At 39.1% G+C, this 24,620-nt stretch overlaps 1 protein-coding gene across 1 annotated transcript in view; it reads right to left on the bottom strand.

The window, feature by feature from the left end:
• The window catches only part of il1rapl2 (interleukin 1 receptor accessory protein-like 2), a gene marked incomplete at its 5' end in the record, with an annotated part of 185,030 nt that overhangs the window by 114,264 nt on the left and 46,146 nt on the right, over positions 1 to 24,620 (bottom strand). The window contains 2 exons of the mRNA XM_081382112.1: positions 8,508 to 8,661; positions 10,838 to 11,024. Coding sequence (XP_081238238.1) covers positions 8,508 to 8,661; positions 10,838 to 11,024 — 341 coding nt within the window. The remainder of the gene's footprint in view (positions 1 to 8,507; positions 8,662 to 10,837; positions 11,025 to 24,620) is intronic.

The raw sequence follows: 24,620 nt of genomic DNA, 5'->3' as shown, positions 1-24,620 counted from the left end.
TGGAGGGTTGAACCAAAGGCTTGATTTTAAACAAACCTACTCGTCAGTTTCCTCCAGCATATGGTTTGAGGCACAAGGCTGCCAATGAAACTATTTTTTGGCATCCCTTTTAGAACTTGCTGAACATAGTCATCTATAGATGCTACTGTTGTACTGCTGTTTTCATATATTCATATGCTACAGAGAGTAGTGATAGATCATTTGATGTCACTCTACAGAAAAAAAAAGTATATTAATGAAAATTCTTGATTTTAGTAACCAGGATTACAGTATCAAGGGAAATTAAATCAACCACTATTATTTTTCCATTAATCGTGCAGCCCTAGTCCAAATGGACTTCCAAATGTGAAGTGACCAACTACAGCAGGGGTTCTTGACTCTGGCTCTCGAAGTGTTCTAATCAAACACATTTGAACAAGCTAATCAAGTTCTTCAGCATTACTAGAAAACTATTGGCAGGTGAGTTTGATCAAGGTTGGAGATAAACTCTGCAGGGAAGTGGAGCTCAAGGACCAGATTTGAGAACCGCCAATGTCTGGCATGGAAAAAATTAATTAAAATAAAGCCACAGCAGTATGAATGTTGTATTAAAAGGATTGAAAATCTAATAAAAAAAGTGTACAGACTCGATTAGAACGTCTGTCCATCAAAAATTAACTTCCGATAAGTGTTATACATCAAAACTATATCGAAAACAAATATTCTGATTATGTAATCCGTATGAAACCTACGCGAGGTTCAGTTTCTCAAGTCTTGCTCATTATTTTTAATTTGACCACACCCACGACCTGTGCAGCCTTTGACATGCTAATCGTCCACGTGTAAGGCACGCAAACCTGTAAACACCCCCATCACCTCAAAACAAACCATCAAGCTTCATCAGATTTCTCCATTTTCATCGAGTTTGGAAGATGTGCTTTGAGGAATATGGATTTAACTCAATTGATCCAGTGGAGGTAAGAAATTCATTGTCACTTACATAACGTGTGAAACACATCATTATTCATAATCATTACACCCTCTTATAAGCAAAACACAAAAGATACAAAACATGTCTGACAAATTTTAAATCAATTTTGTTTTATGTGAATGAGTGGGGGCAGGATGATTTTCACATAGCTTTGAAGTAAAAATTCTAGGCAACAAAAATAGGCAACTTAAAAAATTCACAAACCACGCATAAACGTCATTTTCTCAAAACTAAAAAAACTTTTACATACATGCTGCTCACATATTATTGTAGCAGAGTTTGTGCTGAATACAGAGTATGTATTGTCCCGAACCGTCACGGTACAGACGTCACGGTTCAGTGCAATGCTTACAGTCAGACAACGAATACAGTAAGTCACATGCAATTCACACTCCAATCCAGAAGGGGACGCGTTCAGTAATGCAATGCTGTTTGCTAACCTCCAAAACAGGAAAAAGAGCAGAAGAAGAAGAGACGATCTACGCACCGACCCAAAACAAGAGATCAGATGGGATACAAGAGTTTGCTAGTAGCCTATACGCTGAGTTTTGATTAATTTGTGTGACACGCTTCACTAACTTCACGGAAAGGAAACCGGGATGGCAGAAAGCCATTTCAGTTTATTTTACAAAAACACATTTTTTTTATTTATTGTGATTGTAGTGTACACAAATAAAAATAGACCCTTTACATGTCTTTGATGTCTTACTCTTATCTGTATGACCATAAATGACTGAGTATTTTAGGTTGTTTCCGCTGTTATAATGAGATAAAATCATTTGGCATTGTGCCGATTTGTGTCGTGAAAGTCTCACTACAACTTTACAGTGATGAAATATGCGTGTCCTGGAAATGGGAAGCCGCAGAAAAAGGTGTCCTCGTGAAAAGGTGAAGTAGACTCTTTTTCTCATTCTCGCTCATACAGTATTTACGTGATTTCTTAAATAAGCGTAATATTGAACTTTGTGCATCTGCCATTGTCACCGCACGTTAATGAACTCTAGTGTGCAAAGAAAACTAATCTCTGCACTAGTTTAATTTTCATTACGCTATTTAGTTTGTATTTTTACAACACGAGATGCTTTTCAGTTTTGTAGCTGATTGTGACCAAATACCTTTTGTTTTTCAGCCCTGAAAGGCAAGGCAACTTTATTTATATAGCAAATTGCATACACTATGGCAATTCAAAGTGCTTTACAGAAAATAATTAAAATAATCACAAAATAAAAGCAAGGAAAATGAAAACAGTTATAAAAGAAAACAGGGTTTCCCATACATTCATTAATTTGTGGTGGCCCGCCACATATCAACGCTGACCGCCACGGATTGATTCAGATTTTTTATTTAATATGGGTAAAATTGTATTTTATTCACGCTGCTTGCTCCCCCTCTCTCTCTCACAAACTGACAATGGAGGCACGACTTCTCTTAGGCCGTGTGTCCACCAAAGCGTTATTAGCCAGCTGAAAACGCTAGGCGCTCTGCTAAAAACGCTCAGCTGTGGGCGCTTGAGAGCGTTTTGGCAGCGCAGCGTTTTTTCAGTTGAGACGGTTGAGACCGAGACACTTTGCTTGTTATGATACGGAATATCCGCGAAAGTCTTACTAGTATCTCATTTCACACATATTTTGTTTCTGTGTTGATTCTATATTAAAATGTCAATACAATGTAATGTATTTTATCTGGCTCTTGATTTTGTTCCGTCATTATGCTTGTTGTTGTCATCTGTTGACGTTGTACAAGCAGAATCATGTGGCGGACGCGGTTGGTCGGTGTGGTATTAGTCCCGCCCCTCCTCCACTGTGATTGGACGGTTGGGTAAAAAGTGACAGTGATGAGCGCTGCGTTTTACCAAAAGTTGAACATTCTTCAACTCTCGGCGACCAGTAAAAAACGCCGAACGCTCAGCGCTTCAGCGTGAAAAAGACGCTCAGCGCCTCGTTACGCTCATGGCGTTTTAAAAACGCGGCGCTCCCATTGAAAACAATTGAAAAAACACGCCAGCCGCGAGTAAAAACGCTTTGGTGGACACACGGCCTTACCGCACGATCTGAATCAAAACATGAGCATGTAGAGGGCGGATTGTTGCCGGTGCTTAATGCTTATTCCCCCAGCGAAGATTCCAGAATCAATCCGGAGTTGAATGGTTAGTATAATGAACACTGTTGCTCAACATAACTCTGAGAAGTTGTCTAGATGTTAAGCGCGGTCACGTTTCATTACAGATTCGCGCAAAACTTTTGCGATTTTTTTTTCTAAATATCAATTAACGTTACAACTATTGCGAAATGACGGCGTTTCCATTAACCGATGTTATGCAACTAAAACGTAATTTGTTCCTCTCGCGATCAGTCATTCCAAAAATCATTGCAACGGACGTTGGTAGGTTCATATCACAGCCACCAGACTAGACATTATATTATTATTATCTCCAGGTTCAGGTTGGTGTGTGTTGGTTTTTGTCCACCTCAATCTCCAGGTGTACGTGTGTGTGTGTCTGAGTCTGTGTGTGTCCACCTCCAGGTCCAGTTTGGTGTGTGTGTCTGAGTCTGTGTGAGTGTGTGTCTGTGTTTGAATCTGTGTGTGTGAGTCTTTTTGAATGTGTGAGTGTGTGTGAGCCTGTGTTTGAGTGTGTCAGTAAGTTTGTGAGTTTGTGAGTTTGTGTGTGTGTGTGTGTGTGTGTGTGTGTGTGTGTCCAGTTCCAGGTTTGTATGTGAGCAAAATTTGCAACAAAAAGTCTGTGGAGCAGTCATAGCATAGAAATGTAGCAATGGCAAAGTCTTTAAGTAGTGCTGGGCGGTTTGACCAAAAATCAACATCACGTTTTTTTTCTAAATTATACCGGTTTCACGTTTTTTACCGTTTTTTTTTTTTTTTTTTTAAGCATGATGGGTGTTAACCACATTTTCTACTGAGTGAGAGAGGAAATACTGCAGTAGATTTACTTATAATGCCCTATTTTATTGTCATGAGTGAATATTATAGAAAAAATCCACACTAATATTAATAATACAGGTTTGCAAGGCTGTTTACAAAGAGGTGCCAGCAGGACACGCTTTAGGAGCGGCAGAAACAGTGGTTTCCCCGGTAACGGCTGTACACAAAGCAGCAACGCTCATAAACACTGCTTTATCAGGAAAGATAAAGAAAGATTCAGTCGTAATAACAAAGAAACTTTTCTAAAGACCGTCAGTTCACTTCAGATACGTTAATACAGTATAAAAACACGCGCGCCGCGAGAAAAAAAGACACTCTCACCCCCACACGTCTCGTGCCCATTCTAGTCAATGCTTGTGTTTCAGATCGAAGCTTCCCAGAAGCGGCTCTCCGCGCCGCTTCGCTAAATATAACGTTAGGCGCCTAGTCTATTTTGACGCACCGCGTGGAGGACGGAATAAAACCTTGTCTCAGCTGTAATGCGCCGCAGACGTGTGTTGTAAATGAGGGGTGAGACTGTGTCGCGCAGCGCCGCGTTCCGATTAAAGCGACATACACCGGTATTGCGGTATATTAAAAATTCATATCGTAACAAAAATAAACACCGGTATTCGGTATGAACCGGTAAACCGCCCAGCAATATCTTTAAGTTATCTGACACTAAGTGTTGGCAATGGGAATGTGTACTTGTCAATAAAAATATATGATATATATATAAACATTATATATATATATATATATATATATATATATATATATATATATATATATATATGTGATATATTTAACTTAATCACCATAATCACCTTAATAACATAACTTTGCTGCGCTATACGAAAACGGTTTCGTCTATCGACACGAAATCCATAACTTTTAGTCGGCACGGCCTGGAGATGATACGATTCGATTTTGGTGAAAATCGTACAAACGGTCTAGGAGGAGTTCGAAAAAGTAAGTTTTGACTGAAAATCAAGATGGCGGAAAGGAAGTTCGGCCAAATAAGGTAAACTTGGTATCTATGTTCTCGGCTTGACCCAAGGAATCTATTAAGACCAGTGGCATTTCAATAGCCAGATTTATTCAAAAGTTATTAGCCTTTTTGGAAATTTTGTTATAACTTTTGACCACTAGGTGGCGCTGTTTCGAAATATTTTGAGTACCTTCAGGGAATGGTGTTGTTGGCACATTCTGAGTTTCATAATATTACACCAATGCATTTGTTTAGTATAGCATTTTATTTCACAAAACTGTATTGAAGTCAATGGGAATGTTTTGTTCTATTATAGCGCCACCAAGAGGCTCAGTCCCACAATGTTTTTTATGTGTCCTCAGAGTGAGCCCATACATATGTGTGTCAATTTTGGTGAAGATATGTCAATTCGCTTCGGATTTATAGACATTTATATGAAAAAAACACGTAAAAAATGACTGACACATGACTTTGATTGAATTTTACTACCCCTTACTATCAATATTTTCGCATTTGGGCGTTGAAATACATCTATCGACCTATGTTTCCAAACTTCTGATGGTGGTTTCGTCTCGATCGGACAAGCGGTTTCGAAGATATAGCCAAATGTTTTTTAAGCGCTAAATCACAACGCTACACAAACCGTGAGGCAAAACCAAGCATGTTTGGTATCGTGGGACTCGGCAACGATTCAGGAGTCTAATGAGTTGAGTTTCGTGAAAATAAGTCGACCACACCCAAAGTTATAAGCATTTGGAAAAAAAAATCACCACTAGGTGGCGCTGTTTTGAAACTTCTCAGGTTCTTTCAGGACATCGTGATGATGACCAATACAAAATTTCGTAACAATCCGTTCATGCGTTCTTAAAATACAGCATTTTAGCACAAAATTCAAAATGGCCGACAGTCAAAATGGCCGATATGGTAAAATTGGATATCAGTCGACACGACATGTTGCCCTGAATCTAACGAGACCAATTTTATGATTTTTGGACAAACTATTCAGAACTTATAAGCAAAAATAGCCATTTTTCATATCTCCGGACCAGTAGGTGGCGTTGCGCCAAAACGCAGCATGTAGTCTCAGGTCATGCTTGTGATGACAAGTACCAAGTTTGGTCTGAATATGATAAAGCGTTGCGGAGATACAGCCTTACGACTGTTTTCGCAGGCGCTACGTAAAATTTGTTCGAGCGTTTATCAAAAACGGTTTGACGAATCAATTTGAATTCCATAACTTTTGGTCAGCACTGCCTGAAGATGATCTGGTTAAATTTTCGTGCAAATTTGGACAAACCGTCTAGGACGATTTAGAAAAAGTAGGTTTTTCAAAAAATTCTAAATGGCGGCCATATTTTTATGACGGAAAATGAAGTAATAGGGTGCAATTGAATCGGCATGAGCTCAGGAATCAGAGGAAAAATGAATTTTGTAGATTGGCCTTACGGTTCAAAAGTTATTAGCAAAGTAAAAGTGAAATTTTGGACAGGTGGTGGCGCTAGAGGGATTGGTTTTTAGACACTGAATTTGGTATGGTGACTTTTTGGACTGTCCTCTATCAGTGTGCCAAATTTCATAACTTTCCCGCAAGCGGTTCTATGGGCTGCCATAGACTCCCAGAGCGGAAGAAGAAAAAGCAGAATAATAATAAGAACACTAACGATTACAATAGGTGCCTCCGCACCTTCGGTGCTTGGCCCCTAATTAAAAGAGATTTATACAGTTATAAAATGAATTAAAAGAGTAAAAAGATGATACATAGATAAACTTCTCATCTGGCAAAACACCGGTGTATCATATTTTTCACAACTCCCAGTTTTAGTGAGATTTTCCCATGGTGATTACACTGTGTCTGTGATGTTATTTCGGCGCCTAAGAAATCTATTGGATGTCTCCGATAGACCCGATTTTCCCCTAAAATCGGACAGGAGGAGCTCTAGGACTGACTCACGGGGTAACCTCCATCAGTCCGCACCCCAAAAACCCATTTGTTCAGAAGCTCTAGAAAAGGAATCAGTCCAGTCCGCACCCCACAGAACCTCGAGTTTAATCACGTCAAACTCACTACTCCACCACAGACCCAGGCCATCAGCATGGTTTCATCTCTGTTACCCAATTCTCAGTGCCATGTCAGTTCAGTTTAGAATAAAAAGGAGGATGCAAAATAAAATCAATCAGTCAATCAAATCAATCAAATGTAATCAGTCGGACGTATAGTGGCACAGTACTCATTCAATAAATGCACAGCTAAACAGATGTGCTTTGAGTCTGGATTTGAATGTGACTACAGTAGGAGCACATCTGATCTCTTCTGGAAGGTGGTTCCAGCTGCGGCTGGCATAGTAGCTAAAAGCAGACTCACTTTGCTTAGAGTGAACCCTTTGTATTTCTGATCCTAATGATCTGAGTGATCTTTTAGGTTTATATTTAGTAAGCATTTCTGCAATGTATTGAGGTCCTAGGCCATTGAGTGATTAATATACCAGTGATAATACTTTAAAATCAATCCTAAATGTAACTGGGAGCCAGTGTAAAGACCTGAGGACTGGTGTGATATGTTCATATTTTCTGGCAGCAGCGTTCTGTATGAGCTGCAACTGTCTTATGGTCTTTTTGGGAAGGCCAGTGAGGAGTCCATTACAATAATCCACCCTGCTGGTGATGAAAGCATGAACAAGTTTTCTAAGTATTTTTACAAAAATGTTTACCTATGCAAGAGTGAATCGTTTACTGCTACGTGCTTAATACACAAAAGGAGGCTGTACTGTACCAACTAGGGGGCTAAATGCCGCTAGTTGGAACAAACTGTAATTTGCACTATTGTCTGTTCAAAATAAATGAAAAGAAACCTAGCATTGGGGATTTGTTGCTTTTTCCTGTAGAACAGAACTCGTATCTAACCGTGACCCCAAAACCGAGGTAGGTACTGAACCATGACTTCTGTGTACCGTTACAGCCCTAATAAATATTGCTTACTTTCTAAGTATATTTTTAAAATGTGATATTACCCACATTGTATCAGCTTGGCAAGATGTAAATCTAGCCAAGCAAATTATAACTTATGATTTCAACCAGCTCTTCCCTTCTCTGTACACATGTAACACAATGGCTTGAGGCAGTCCGAACTGGACACGCCAAAGTGACGTTGCAAATCCATCTGGCCTCTTAACAGAAGTAGGACAAACAAACGTGTAGTGCAGCAGAAACAGAACGGGCACCTGTTTACTGTCGGCAGCTCCGCACTACGCATCCAGTGCAGATGCCATCAATAGCTGCTTTTCGTCGGGTCAAGCGCGCTATTTGAGCGAAGTAAACAAGTTAATAATAGAAATATCCGATCATCCTCCATAATGTGGTCGCTATTTACATCTCATACTGTCTGTAAACTCTTGTGTTAACAAGGCACTGACACATTTTTATTACATTCCAAAGAGCTTTGTTATCAGCCCCACAGTGGAGAATGAAACCATATCCGTATCGGCTGGGCCGGATCGGCACAAAACGGAGCAGTTAAGCAACAAGAACGGTTTGGCCCAGCGGTGAAAAAGTGGCTATTGATTATAACAGGTACTATTTGCTTTCGATGTGCCCCGAACACAGTGTTACATTTGAATTGGTTTGAAAGTGTACCTGTGACTTTGAGCTCTGTGGTCCGTCTCACAACTCTGCTGCCATATTTAAGTTCACATGTGTAATTTCCTCCATCATCTTCCTGCACCTCTGGGATCCACAGACTGGTGGTGTTGATGATGATGGAGCTCCTCCAGTCTTGCCTCTGACATTCCTGTGGAAACAAATAAAAATAACTGAATCTTCACATATCTGTGGAGTTCTTCATCTATCCAACTGTCAGACTACCTTATTTCAAACCCATTGGAACACTGGAACAATATTTCTATTGAAATCAGATGGTTTAAGGCAGTGTATCTCAAACCTGTCGTGGAACAGGTTTGCACATTTTGTATGTCTCCATCATTGTTCACACCCATTTCTCAATATGCGTTCTTGTCTGTAGTTGCGTTCTTGTGGACTTTATTGAGGATGTATCGAGAGGTGACTTGTGCGGACTTGAGACAGCCAGGTATCCCAGAATGCATCTCGCACTAACCAGCAAGCATCAATAGCAGAGGAGAAAACACGTGGAATTTAAAAACACTACTGTTATTGTGTCACGAAATGTCATTTTAAGAGTTTTCCTGGCAAGAAAGTAGTTGTTTAAAGCTCAAATCTGTGGCTCATTTATAAAGATAGCGCCTACTTGAAAATTTGATCTGATGTTTTCAGAGTTGTGAGATCCAGTCGATCACTAAGCACTCATTAACCCCGTCTGGAACAGCATTACCTCAGCTAGTCCTTCTGATGTTTGCCGCTATGTCTCTGTAGTGGTTAAACATGATATACAAGATAGAATTTGTCTTGTGTATATCTAACTGCCGATCTTTTATCTCAGTAATCTATAATTTGTTCCCTGGCAAATCGTTTTGGCTGAGGGCAAAGGGAAGTTTCATAACTTTATATATTTAGGCTATTTACCTTTACCATTGTAGCCTACTAGAGTGCTGACTTTGTACGTTCGGCTGCATTTTTTGCTTTATTTCTTATTGTATAACTTCTTATACCTTTTACTTATACTTTTATAATGGTTATTATTGATCATTAAAACTGACATTTATCAAAAAGAAATAGGGTTGTGTTTTATGTCATATTTCATTTTTCTACAGTGAAGATAATCAGAGTACATATGCACATTGTCAGTGTAACACACACTCAACAGACTGGTAAGTGTATCAAATAAATCCAAATGCTTTATTAACAAAGTTCACTAAACAGGCAGGGAATGAAAGCTGGTAGCAGAGTGATGATGAGAGGAATGGAGAACGGTGAGTACACAGACACACTTGCAGTCACTGATGAGATAAGCTTAACTTCTCTCATCTTTCTTGATAGGAATGATCACACGAAGACTGGAGAGGAACTAGGACCAGGAGAGTCTGTGTGTGTCTCTGTGTGTGTCTGTGTGTGTGTGTGTGTGTGTGTGTGTGTATGTGTGTGTGTGTGTGTGTGTGTGTGTGTGTGTGTGTGTGTGTGTGTGTGTGTGTGAGTGTGTGTGTGAGTGAGTGAGTGAGTGAGTGAGTGAGTGAGTGAGTGAGTGAGTGAGTGAGTGAGTGAGTGAGTGAGTGAGAGTGTGTGTGAGTGAGAGTTGAGTGAACGCTGCGGTTACATTTGCAGAATTACCGGACTTGTGTCCTCCCTTCCTCCGGAGTTCGTTCTTCTGAGTCAAACTCAGCAAGTCGAAACTATCAAGGACGTAAGACCGCAGTTTGTGTACTTGGTATTGAGAAACGCCCAAAATCTTGTACTCCATATTAATGAGCTGATGAGTTGAACCAGGTGCGTTAGATGAGGGAGACATACAAAATGTGCAGTCGTGGGTGTGTCCCACGACAGGTTTGAGAAGCACTGGTTTTAAGGATTGGGGCTTCAACAGCATTGTTATCATCCAATCATTTCCCTTTGATTTCAGGGAAGAGCTGCACGATTCTGGATAAATTGAGATTTTCAAACAGAGATCACAATTCTCCCATGATTCTGAACAGACAACTAAACAACATAGCATGTAATTTACTAGAGGTTCTGACAGAATGTTAATTACTGTAGTCTATCTAAAATGTTTAATTCATCTGAATGAATTATATAAAAAAAAACGGTTTGAATTAATGATTCAATGACTCACACATAAATACTTAACTTGTTGCATTATTGGATGAATTTTTGAACGAATCACTTGAATAAACGATACATTTATACATTTTTTATTTATTTTTGTATGTACACCTGGTGGTGTAACAATGTATTAATCGTGCAGCTCTATTTCAGGGGTAGAGACAGAAACAAAACATTTATTTTCCTAGCTGGAAAAATCATGGTCACCTCATGCTGTGCGAGTTCTAACTCTGTACCTTGTTCCAGGTCATGATAGGCTGCTTGTAGGGGGCGAGATAGTCATCAATATCAGGGCAGGTAATCATTTTGCTCTTGGTGATCTCGGCCCTCTCCTGGTACCGTATTCGACTGCTAAAGCAGAGTCCCTCTTCACTCTCCTCAACCGTCAGTGACATGGACACCTTCATACAGTACGTTGAGTTTCTGTGAAGACAAACCATTAAATTGGTCATGAAATGAAGAATCATTTAACATAAAAGAGGTCACTGTAGTATGAAAATAATGTACATTTTAGAGTTCAATATTCCTCATCTCTGAGCATTTGTTGAAAATCAAGCTGGCAAAATTACTCTTTTTTCTACTTCCTCCATATTGTTACATCACACTGTAGACATTTGAATCAGACCCTTATAACATTATACTTCAAGGAACATATTAAAATAATAATTTTTTATATTTATTCAAAAAGTTCTTTATACATTACACAAAATGTTACACACATTTTACACATTCATTTTTAGTAGACCCCCTCTTTGAGGATGTTTCTTTTCTTTTTTTTTGCGTTCTTTTATTCGTGAATCATGACCATTTCTTATCAGACGTTCTTCACCATAGTTTGTTTGAACATGGTGTACAATAACAATGCATGTCCTCTGAGTTTCTGTACAGTTGGAAACATTAAATGACACGAATTTGAACATAAAGCTCAGATTCTAGAAATCTCTAGCTTTTTCCACACATTTTTTGAATCTGCCTACTACACTGATTTTCTTTTTGTCTGTGCGATATCAGAAGCACAGGGCTTGGCCACAGTAGCAATTACTTGTACATTAGATAGGAAGAGTTTAATAATTATTAACAACCACACTGCTCCATTCTTGTCTTTTTCCTTTATCCCATAATGACACCCAGCTGAATTAATTGAGAGTTGTGTTGTGCTATTATGTTATTAAAGAATCTGATAACTCATGTCAAAATGTTCAAAGGGAATCAATTAATGATGAAAAATACAGAGGATCTGAAAAATGAAAATACATCTGCATGCAAATATAAACCAAAGCCGTATTCATTAAGAGAACGCTGTGCTGAGATGAAACAAACTGCATCTCCCACACGCAGGAAATGTCTCATTAAACATTTATATATGCATATCATTCAAACATGTAAAGCAATCTTCCCTCAATGACGTTTTTTTTTTTTTTCACAGGAATTCCCTCGAACAAGGATGTTGCCACCATGAGCAAGGGCTGTTCAAACATACAGAACAAAATTTCTCATTACATTATCTCAATATCATGAATATAAAACACTCTAAAACAATCCAGAAATCAACACAAATGGAATTATTTCTGGGCCAGTGCGGGTGTAGATGTTACTACTATTGCTAGTAATACTGAAATGCATGTGTGCTGCTGACTCATCAATAATGTTGAGTGATTGCATCTTCTGTGACATGGATCAATGGAGTTATTTGAGGCCTGAGGCTGCAGAGAGGCCAGGGTGAACACATCTTCTCCTGTCCCAGATGACATTGAAAGTGGACAATGGAAATAGGGTCTTTCGTAACTGAAAACTGCTGACCAAACCTGATTGCATTGCAAGGAAAGGCAAAGATTCTTCCTGTGTGCAACTAACACAATCCAGCAGCGACTGCAGAACAGCCATTTGAAATCCTCCCTTTATGCTGCTAATAAGGGCATTAGGCTACTATTTGAGCGGTAATGAGGCTTCACCGGTCCAGTCATGGTCAAATTTGTGAAAGTTGCCACTCTGCATAGCCTGGAAAATCTTAGAATATTAGAAACCAAAGACAAAAGTTTATTTTTAACAACATCCCTGATCATCATTCCCTGAACAGTCTGGCCAGCACAGTTCACCACATCTTCGATTGCGATTTATTTTTTATTTATTTTTTAACTGTCACGATGTAATACAGAAAAAAGGTCTGTTAATAAAGAGTGCAAAGAGGGCCATTTTATATGCAAAGGGGGTGTTTTTCAATTAGCAGAAAGAGACTGACTGTTTATGAAACAAGTTGAAATTGGACTTGAAACAACTACAGATGGTGGACAACCAGAATGCCTATTACCGCCGCGCCAGCCGCCGCGGCGAAATTACCGCGGCGAAAATAAACCAGCCGCATTTCAAAGTCGTTCCCGAAATGACCGCCAGGTGGCGCAAAGGGACATTGTGCAAAACAGCAGCAATTGCCGTATTTTAAAATGTAAGTGGGTTAAATATAAAACCCTAAGCTTTTTCATATAGGCCTATTAGGCTACAACAGAATAGAACCAAAGATATAATCAATTTTACAGCTGAAAAAATAGAATCAAAAGTTAAAAATAGAGACGATATTAGGAGCAATGACGCTGAATATTTTTACTATTCTATTGAGGAATTAGATAAACGAAGAGCTCCCGTGAGCGACAAAATTGCACAGTAATTTATAGTGATTTCAAAACCAGTCCTTAAAAAAAAAAATAATAAAAAAAAAATACATGTAGTGTGGCATAATTTTTGAGAGATTACGCGGATTAACGTTAGGCCATGTAGCAACGAGTGAATCGTGGCCGCGTGGTTGAACTTACGTTACGATCATTTAGATGACACGGGTTCGAATCCCAAACTAACTTGGACTACTGTTATTTTTATATTAGCCTATTAATGCATGTTATAGTCTGTTGTTGATGCAGAGAGATTTGTCTTTTAAAACATAGTTTTTTGCTTATAGCCTATTTACAAAATAAAATCTCCATGCATTTCCATTTTACACTAAGGAACAAATATTATACAATGACTTTACTTCTGTAGCCTATAATAATTCACATATATATATATATATATATATATATATATATATATATATATATATATATATATATATATATATAGGCCTATATGACGTTTAAACGACAAACAATAAAATCAGAACCAGTATTCTGTTGCGTTCATGGTTCCAGTGGCAGTAATGCATCACGGCTTTTCAAAATGTCACAAAGCGTTTTGAGATTGTTTTGAATGAAATATTGAAGTTTATAATTAAGTGTTTTGGCACACCACGACGAGTGGCAAACTCTTTGTTTTGTTTTGCAAACTCAGCTAGCCTGTGGGGGGTTTGGAGAAGGCAATAGTTGCTTTATCGTGGGGGTGCAGGACAGAGGTGTTAATGTTCCTTCTTTCATATGGAGAGTGTCGGAGCCAGCCTGAGGCAAAGGCAACATTCTTTTAAGGATTAATCTCAAAATCTCCAAAAGTCCATAGCCTATGTACATTAGGCCCTATATCTTATTAAATTATATATTGTAGTTTTATTGATTGTATTTAAAGGTTTTCCACAAACAATTTCAATTAAGCAGATACATTGCTCTTTAATTCACGACCCAACCCGTTTTATTGTAAGGTGAATTCAGCAAGGCATGTTGTATCTTTGAAGGAACAAAAGCTATTTGTTACAGTTTTTTCTTTCGTGATTTGTGTGGATGACACACAGCGACATATACAGTGTTATCAGCTGTATGGTGTTTGAAATGCTTAATTTCGAGAAAGACCCGCCGCGCGCAGTGAGGGAGACCAAACTTACTAAAAAAATATCCAGCGCGAGAGAGGCAAAGAAAAACGCCTGTTCTTAATTTATGTTGCTTTGAACTTTTTTCGTTTTGTACCGTTTTAATTTTTTAATTTAGCTGCAATTTCTTTGACAATAGAAATTTAAAATGTTGCAAGAATAGGCCTAAGATTCTGTGTCTTATTTTGCATCACAAAGGGAATAAACTCTATCGATGCAACCCTGTTTAAATAAATAAACTGTCCTGACACTTTATTCATATCTTAAAATGTGCGATGGGTTTTCAAACTTAATTAATTTTCTTTTTCTTTTACATTTTCATTGTTTATTTTTTTAAATTGAAAGCAATACTGTATTGAAAGTATTTTTCTGATTTGTTCGATCTGTTTTGAATCTGTCTTCCGTTGCTATGGCCGGGTATCACTGTCAGTCATCTCAATCTCGTGAATGATTCACACACACAAAAAAAATAATTTAGCAGATTAAAGACGAGCTTCATCATCTTCATTTTCTGGTGCGATCGACTGATAGTCTTCCTTCATCAGATGTGTCGTCTTTGCAGCGGGAATGTAGCAAATTTATGTTGTAATGTACAATTGATAATTAAACAAGATGATTGACTTTAATAAACAGATACATATTTAAGCATCAAGAACGGAAAAACATAAACACTGTCGACTACACTGAGATTCGATCTCAGATCGTTTGAAGCTCCGAGAGGATATTGTTAATGCTTTGACCACAGAGCTACCGTCTGAATAGCAAACGTATACTATTTTCTCTGTTTTAAAAGTTTGTAACATGTTAGGCTATTTAGTTCTGAATATAACAAAGAATGCTTAAACCGACTAACATCGGTTAGTAACTGCAAGTCCTGAAAATGTTTACATTTTACGGTAAATTATTTTAATTTATTTCACTGTTATGTTTCAGTTAATAAATCTACAAACACATTAAAATAACACGAAGTAAATGACAAGTAACCTACATAGCCTTTCTAAATTATAGAAAAACTGGGCACACAATGTTAACGTGTGTCTATTTTGTTTAAATTTAATGAATTTGAATTCGTTTAACCACAATATTTATCTTGAATTTATCTGTGACCTCAGCTCAGTTTACTGCCGCGGCAGATTACGTCATAAAGAGAATAAACTGACACTTTTCAAAGTCTGTGATTACAGCGCCACTCAGCGGTAAAAGGCAGCAAATACACATCCCAATTTTGCCGCCGCGGGAACGGCGGCGGTAAAAGTCTCATTCTGGTTGTCCACCATCTGTAGCAATTATAAATGTAAAAATGTGGTATGAATATGTTATGACTTAAAGGTTGTATCAGCGATTTCAGGCCCAAACATAAATGATTACATTCATCTAATCTTTCCTAACGATCCGCTAGCTACCTGCCCCATAAGCATGCCGTCAAAAAAACGCGTCTCTGTAGGCAGCCTAGGCTCTCTGACCACCAGGTTTTCGCGTGCAGCCGTCAAAGGCAGCCGTGCACGAGCGCAAAACCTCACAACACCCACCCCTGTCTGTGATTGGTTGGAACACTATTTATTTTGGTTTTGAGTGTTGGTGAAGCCAACTGTTTTTGTGTGCAGATCTCAGAGGCTAGGCTGCCTACAGAGACGCGTTTTTTTGACGGCATGCTTATGGGGCGGGTAGCTAGCGGATCGTTAGGAAAGATTAGATGAATGTGATCATTTATGTTTGGGCCTGAAATCGCTGATACAACCTTTAAACTGATGCAGTTAAAAATGTAAGATATAATTAAGCTTTAAAGTTTAGATTGGTTGAATGGTTTTGCATTGATAAGCACATGGTTTTCACCCCATACTTCATTCTGAACAATGAATAGAGAAACACAATTTGTACACTGTTTATAAATTTAAAGTATCAAAAGATTATGTTGGTGCTAGATGGAACTTTTATATTTTATGTCACATTATAAATTTAAAGCGTTAAAGGCACAGTATTCGCTGTTTCGCTGCTATGGTCGCTTGTTCAAAGCAATAACAAAGGCGTATCAACTTGATGTTGTCTTCACCTCCACAGCCGATGGAAACATCCGACGGGACTCAGGCAGAAATGATGTTCATGGGTAAGCTAATGTATTTATAGCATTACTGTGGTATGAAGCAGGGCAGGGCCGAGAGCCTGGGACTTTTTTTTACGTTTCTGTTTGACAGACGACACAATGACACGGGCCTTTACACTTAGCTCAGTACATAGTGAACCGGAAGTGAACGCTGGCGTGACTCGCTGCCGCTGCTCTCCGATTTTTTAATTTTGGACTTTTAACTTCGGCTTTTATTGAACTTTTATCTGTTTATTGCCCTGCTGATATACTGTCACCGATTGCTGTGTTCATACCAGCTACACCTGACTCTTTTGCTTCTCTACCTGACCTTGCTGTGTGAGCCAGAATGTGGATCAGCAAGTCGGCGATACTCATGTGGACTGCTGCGCTTCTCCTGACAAGTTCCTTGTCGGCCCTGCTCCAATACTCGGCTGCTGAGCTTCTCAAACTCTGCTTCAATCGGACTGCCTCAGCAGTTCTACAATCGACGCTGCACTCGCTAAAAAACGCTCGCATACCTCGTCGGATATATTTTCATCGCGGGTCCCGACGGAATTTCAACATCGATGCCTCCACTTCAATCAACTCCTTCTGGTCCTCATCTCGCCGTCAACCGAGATCATCCAGCAGGAGGGTGGACCATAGTGTGCTAACCCAGGTCTGCTAATGCTAGCTCTGTCTCCCACAAGAACAACTTTAGTGATCTCCACTTTGGATTATACAACATCAGATCACTTTCGGGCAAAGGACCTTTTCTCCAGGATCTCATCAATGACCGCAAATATGACTTCTTTAGTCTGACAGAGACTTGGCAGCAAACAAATGACTTTTCCCAGTTGAACGAAGCAACTCCCCCTGGGTTTGTTTACAGCTGCTTTGTTTACGCTACAGGTCGCGGGGGAGGTCTCGCGATAATCTATCGCGAGAGCTGGAAAGTCTCGCCTGTCTCTGTGCCACTCTACCAGTCATTTGAGTCTCTTGTCATTAAATGAAATGGTCCATCCCCTATCATTGTAGCCACCGTGTATCGTCCACCTAAGCCCAATTCAGAATTCATCAATGAATTTTCTGCTTTTCTTACACTTATTTCACCTCTCTCCCCTAATGTTATTCTCCTTGGTGATTTTAACATCCATATTCATAATGACAATAACTACCTCACAAAAGACTTTATATCATTCCTTGATAGTTTTGATTTGCAGCAGTTTATTAATTTCCCCACCCATTCAAAAGGCCATACCTTGGATCTACTTTGCTGCTCTGGTGTCACTCCTTTTAACTGTACTGCATTTGACCTTCCCATCTCTGACAATAAACTTATCTCATTTAATGCTAAGGTGACTCTGTTCAAAACGAAACTGTCACGTACAATCTCTTTCCGCAACATCAAGTCCATTGACCCAGCATCTCTAGACTCTGGTATTACCAATCTTCCCAATATCGACTTCACATCCACCCCTGATGAACTGCTCAGTCACTACGATTGTGGACTACACCATCTCCTCGATACCCTGGCCCCATTAAAAACACAGACTGTTTCCTTTTCCCAATCTGCACCCTGGTTTACTTCTGAACATCGTCAACTGAAAGCCAGAGGTCGCCAACTGGAACGCCTCTACAGAAAAACTGGTTTGACCATCCACAAACAAATGTTTTAAACCCATTTACCTTCCTATAAAGATTCTCTTTCCACTGCAAAGTCCAACTATTATACAGATTTAATCAGATCAGGCTCTGGTAACTCTCAAGCACTTTTCTCACTGGTGTATAAAACACTACGTCCACCTGATTCTTTCCCACTTCATTTTTACTCCACTGACTCCTGTAATTCTATTACAACATTTTTTACTACTAAAATTGAAAATTAAAACCCCTCAGATCTCAACTTCTTGTCATCTTTTCTCTGACTTTTGCTGCTGAAATAACCAACCTTGTCCGCAAATCTAAACCATCAACCTGCCCACTTGATCCTCTCCCGACTACACTGGTTAAAGCTTGCATTCACTCCCTGATCCCTCTTATAACTGCAATTATCCACTCCTCTCTTATCACTGGTATTGTTCCGTCACCCCTCAAATCAGCTGCAATAACCCCCATTCTCAAGAAACCTGGAGCTGACCCCAGCAACTTCAACAATTTCCGCCTGTAGGAGCCGTTTTGAGTTTAATCTAAATTGTTGTGCTATTGGAGCACTGGTATATTTTGTTTGATTTAGGGTCCTTTATTTTGTAGGGACTTTTAGTTTGATGGTCGGTGAGAATGTTTGAAGATAAAGATGGCCGCCTCTCACCTTTCTAAAACAAAAAAGAACAAGGAAGCTGTTGGAACGTATTAAGCATACAGTTCTTTACATCGCTACTGAATCACTATTGAATCTCTATTGAATCGCTATTGAATCACTATTGAACAGTATTTGGACATTATTTTTGATATTAAGTTGTGCCTTTTTTAACCACCATTTTTCAACCACTTACCAATTGTTTGTTGGATTACTGGAGTCCATGCTTTGTCTGCTACTACCAACCTACTTACCTGCCGCTGCCTGCTTTGCTTTGCTTACCTGCCTTGCTCTGCATACCTGCCCTGTTTACCTATCTGCTGGAATACCATCTCATCCACCTCAAAAAAGGTACAATTTAAGTTTAACTGTGTTGGATAGCTTGTCAAAGAAGCAGTGGTCCGCCACTACACCGCCCAATTTCCAACCTCCCCTTCCTTTCAAAAATCCTTGAAAAAACAGTTGCCTCTCAGATTCATGACCACCTCACCCACAATAGTCTTTATGAACAGTTCAAATCAGGTTTCCGTCCCCTTTATAGCACCGAAACAGCTCTTGTTAAAATAACCAATGACCTCCACACGGCTGCAGACTCTGGATTTCTAACAATCCTCATCCTCCTCGACCTGAGTACGGCTTTTGACACCATTTCCCACACCATCCTCATTGACCGACTAGCTTCCCTTAGATTATCTGATACACCCCAGTACTGGTTTAAATCATATCTTTCTGGCCGTACTCAGTTTGTACAACTTAAAACATTCAGATCCCATTCCACCCCCATTTCCTCTGGTGTTCCCCAAGGTTCTGTCCTTGGACCCCTTTTGTTCATTATCTACCTTCTCCCTCTTGGCCATATTTTTCATAAACATAACATCCAGTTCCATTGCTATGCAGATGACACCCAGCTCTACCTATCCACTAAACCCACCACATCCCTCCCTCCCACCTCTCTATCCAACTGTCTTCAGGAAATCAGATCCTGGTTCTCCCTAAACTTTCTCAAGCTCAACAGTGACAAAACTGAACTCCTCCTTATTGGCACTAAATCCATCCTCTTTAAAATAAATGACTTCTCCATCTCCATCAACAATTCATCTGTGTTCCCCTCCCCTCAGGTCAAGAGTCTGGGTGTCATCCTAGATAGAACTCTGTCATTCCAGTCCTACATTAAAAACATCACTCGGTCAGCATATTTCCATTTACGTAACATCTCTCGCTTACGCCCATCTCTCTCCAACAGTGCTGAAATTCTGGTTCACACCCTGGTCACCTCCCGCCTAGACTATTGCAACTCTCTCCTCTATGGTCTACCTGACAAATCCATCCATAAACTACAACTAGTCCCAAACTCTGCTGCCCGTATCATTACCAGAACCCCCTCCATCAGTCACATAACACCAGTCCTACAGCAACTTCATTGGATCCCCTTCAAATACCGCATAATTTATAAGATCCTCCTCCTTACATTTAAAGCTATCAACAATTTTGTCCCTTAGTATCTCACTGAGCTCCTCCATATCAAGATACCCACCCATTCTCTCAGGTCCTCTTCCTCCATTCAGCTCATCCTCCCACATGCTCATCTGGTTACCATGGGGTTTAGAGCTTTCAGTCATTCAGCCCCACACCTCTGGAACTCTCTGCCTGTCACGTTCTGGGTTTTGTTTCTTGTTCCTGGTTCTCGTCTTGTCATGTGATTCCCTGTTTGTCATGTGACCCTGCCATGTGTTTTGTCATTGGTTAATCGTCTGGTTATTATTCACAGGTTCCCTTGTCTTGTCATTAGTCTTGTGTATTTAAGCCCTCATGTTTGCCCTGTGTCTTTGTCTAGTATTGAATGTTTCTAGTTGTGTTTATGCCTTGTCCAGGTTCTTGTTTTGAGTTACCAGTTTACAGCCTTTATGTTTGATTTTGTTTATTATTATTAAAGTTGCATTTGGGTCTGCTCCATCTTGCCTCCAGAGGATTCATTCGTTACACTGCCCCACTACATTCAACACTCCACGTCCATAACCACTTTCAAAACTCACTTAAAAACTCATCTTTTCAGACAGGCTTACTCTCTTTATTTTTTTATTTGCTTTGGCTGTAATGACCCCACCCTTTCTTTTGTTCTTTTATTATTAATAGTATTATCATGTTATTTTATTGCCTGTTTTCTCTGATTGCTTGTTTAATGGATTGAGTGTTTTATTGTTGATTTTGCAAGGTGACCTTGAGTGTTGAGAAAGGCGCCTATAAATAAAATGCATTATTATTATTATTATTACACTGGTTAAAACTGATTGAAACAAGTCAACAAAATTTATAACATTGTTTTAGTGGTTTTGGGATATTTTAATCCAAAACTCTTACATATTGTGCCTTTAAAAGATTCCTGTTTTTATACAGTATGTTTTTTTATTAATGTATATATGTTTCTCAATTCATGCATGACAATATGTATTTATGTCTCTCACTACAAACAAAACTTTGCAGGCGACCTGCTTGTGCATCTACAGATTAAAGCTAGCTAAGATTTATCTTTGTGCGCACCAACTGATTGTGTTTATTAGCACTGATTGCATTATTGTGTTTTGTAGTGTTCATTAACTGCCACAGTGTAATGGCTTAAACTGTATTGAATGGGACTGTATTGATTGTTGACTGAGAAAGCCAGCATGCTGTTGTCCAGTATTACTGCTACACTCACTGCATCAATGATAGCACCAAAACGGATGGACAAGGTACATGTATATCTGGGACAAATTATTTTTTAATATCGACAGTGTGTCTTCATTTCACACTAATGGAGAACTGGGCCATCTGCAACTGCTCACCTACACTTGTTTCTGTGGTTATTAAAGCTACACTCAGGGCTGGATGTACCTTATATTGCATAGGTAAAATAAAATTGTGGGCCCCTTCCAAGCTTACATTAAACATATATCATCGCTATCAGGCGGAAACCTCATATGTCCAAAATCTCTACTTTTCAGGAAATATATTGTATTTTTTTCATAATAAACCCTGTGTTATCAAAGTTGATATTGTGGCTTTATATGGTGACACACTTGCATGTGTCATTACATTATTAACATTCCACCAAAATCAAGTTCAAATTGAGTTTTTGACCAGTAAATGTAGGACATACGCATTCGTTTTTTTCTGCCATTAAAGTGCACGCACCTAAGGCAGTAAGTGCATCGCATTACGTTTTCATCAACTTACAGGTTATCAAGTTTACTGTAGCTATGTGGGCGCTCAGTTTTTCTGTGATTTGTCCAAAATCTCATGTAATAAACGATGATGTGCTACACAGTTTATTTAAGACAGTATTGACTATGATTCGATGACAAATGCTAAACTAAAATAGATGTCTCTGCTCCTCAAATACATAAAACATTAGCCTTTATACAGAGGGAGTTTCTTGAGTAAAGAAAACTATGTACTTATTCAAACAAGCAGTTCTTAGTTCTTTTTTTACCCTTGCAAACAAGCAGAGATGGACTAAACTGCGTGCGGCACTTCATTCACGATAGAAAGTGGGGTGGAGTTAATATGAGGTTTGACCGACCATTTGAGGATCCAATGGAGATACGAGGTTTAGTCACAAGCTCTTTTTAATACATTTCATAGGTTAAATATTTGTAAAAACCCACAGACAGGCGTAAAGAGTGACCAATAGTAATGATTTATGGGGGGAAAATTAAGAAATGTATAGATACAAGGTTTCAGTCCGATATTTTACATTTTGTTAATTTAGATTTTGTATTAGTCTTACATTGTTTTACCATTAGAGTGAAATAATAATCATTTTAAAAATATTATTTATTGTCATTATAATTGGGCCCCCCTAGACGTGCGAGTACAGGCATGTGCCTAGAATGGCTATGCATAAATCCGGCCCTAGCTACACTCTTATAAATAATGTTTCCAGTTAGAATCAAAAAGAACATTGGTGTCCAGGGGTGTCCAATCCTGCTCCTCGAGGGCCGTCGGTCCTGCAGTAAAAATGCAAAACCTGCCCCATCATACTAGTCTGAACGTTTCTAGGGTTGTGTTCCACTTCACTTTTAGACAAACACTTGCGAACTTGCCTAAGCACTTCTCCATTTACCACAATGCAACACAATTTTGACATCACTGCAGATCACGTTTTACTCACCCACACAATATAAATATCACTGGTATATTAATTATTTAGAGATTTGTCAAGTGCACATCTCTTTTTCACAGACATCGCTGGAAAGTTTGTAGTTCTGTCGGATATGTCAATAGCAAAGAAGGTAAAACGAGGCACATATTACTAACATTAACTAACGGTAGAGAGAGAGAGAAAGAGAGAGATCTCTCTCTCTCTCTCTCTCTGCCGTTAGTTAACATTAGTAATATGTGCCTCGTTTTACCTTCTTTGCTATTAACATATCCGACAGAACTACAAACTTTCCAGCGATGTCTGTGAAAAAGAGATGTCTGTGAAAAAGAGAGAGAGAGAGCTCTTCTGTTGCATGCTTGTGTTCTGATTGCTGATTGTTCACTCAGCACACATGCATCATTTTAAAACTAAATCGTGCGTGAACTGTTACATGATTTATGTATAACGAGTGGTTCTCTACATTATTACAGGAAGGCGGTACAGTAATCACATGACATTTTCTGTGCACAAACATCCTGAAGCGTGCGCCTTGAAATCTGCCTCAGACTGGTTGTGTTCCTGTCTGAACTGTTTCTCAGACTTAAGTCAAGTTCTCCTTCATGTCTCAGGCAAAATTATTTCAAAATGCCCATATAGGCAAGTATCCTTGTGAAACATAGTCGGTTATGTCTTAAAGGGATACTTCACCGTTTTTTCATATTAAACTATGTTATTCCCTTAACAAAGACGAGTTCATACATACCTCTCTCGTCTCAGTGCGTGCACTCAATCGCTCTGGCGCGCGGCGACACTTTGATAGCACTTAGGTTAGCCCAGTTCATTCATTAGGGTCCAAACAAAGATGAAGCTAGAAGCGACCAAACACCTCCACGTTTTCCCTATTTAAATACAGTTACACGAGTAGTTACACAATCAAGTATGGTGACAAAATAAAACGTGGCACTTTTCTAAGCGGGTAAAAAGGATAACTATAATATATGGCGGAATAGGTCTTGGGAGCACTTCGACTCGGCGCAGTAAAAAGTCACGTTGGTTCTAATGTCAGAAGTGAGAGGGAGAGGGGGAGAGGATTTTTCAGGAGTGACTTTTTACTGTGCCGAGTCGAAGTGCTCCCAACTTCAAGTGCTATTCCGCCATACATTATAGTTATCCTTTTTACCCGCTTAGAAAAGCGCCACGTTTTATTTTGTGTCCACAGTGTTTTTTATGGCATCCATGTTAGGAGTGATTGAAGGATTTTTGATCATGATCTAGCCTTTTAACGAATACTCGGATGGACAAATTCGATGCATGCGTACTATCATGTCATACTTCACATATTTCCACAGTGTCACTAGATGGCTAGAAGAATGGATCAATACTCAATGTGTTGTTGAACTGTTCGGTAAAGGGAGGATTCAGAGTACAATAACCTCAGACATCTTAGCATAGGTGCTGTTTTCAGCAGGAGTGAAGAGAGATCACAGATTTATAGAGTGCTGACAGTATAGAGTTAATTGCAGAATTGAAAGGCCACGATGAAAACCGGAGGTCTCAAGCTTCTCTAAACAGGTTCCAGCAATGCTTATAATTCAGGTCATAATAAAATGCTTTGCAGAATAAATTCAGACATGGCTTTCAATTTTACATTTTGCAGCCCATCAAAGCAAGTGTTGAATGATTCCTAGCTATGAGTGATTTAATGAGAATTTAGTTCTTCTTCTTTGATAATACACTTTCAAATGAATGAAATG

This window comes from Scardinius erythrophthalmus (assembly GCF_964197995.2).
Source record: "Scardinius erythrophthalmus genome assembly, chromosome: 13".
NCBI lineage: Eukaryota > Metazoa > Chordata > Actinopteri > Cypriniformes > Leuciscidae > Scardinius > Scardinius erythrophthalmus.
Note: the sequence above shows the minus strand (reverse complement) of the source record. Positions and strands in the feature narration are given on the sequence as shown.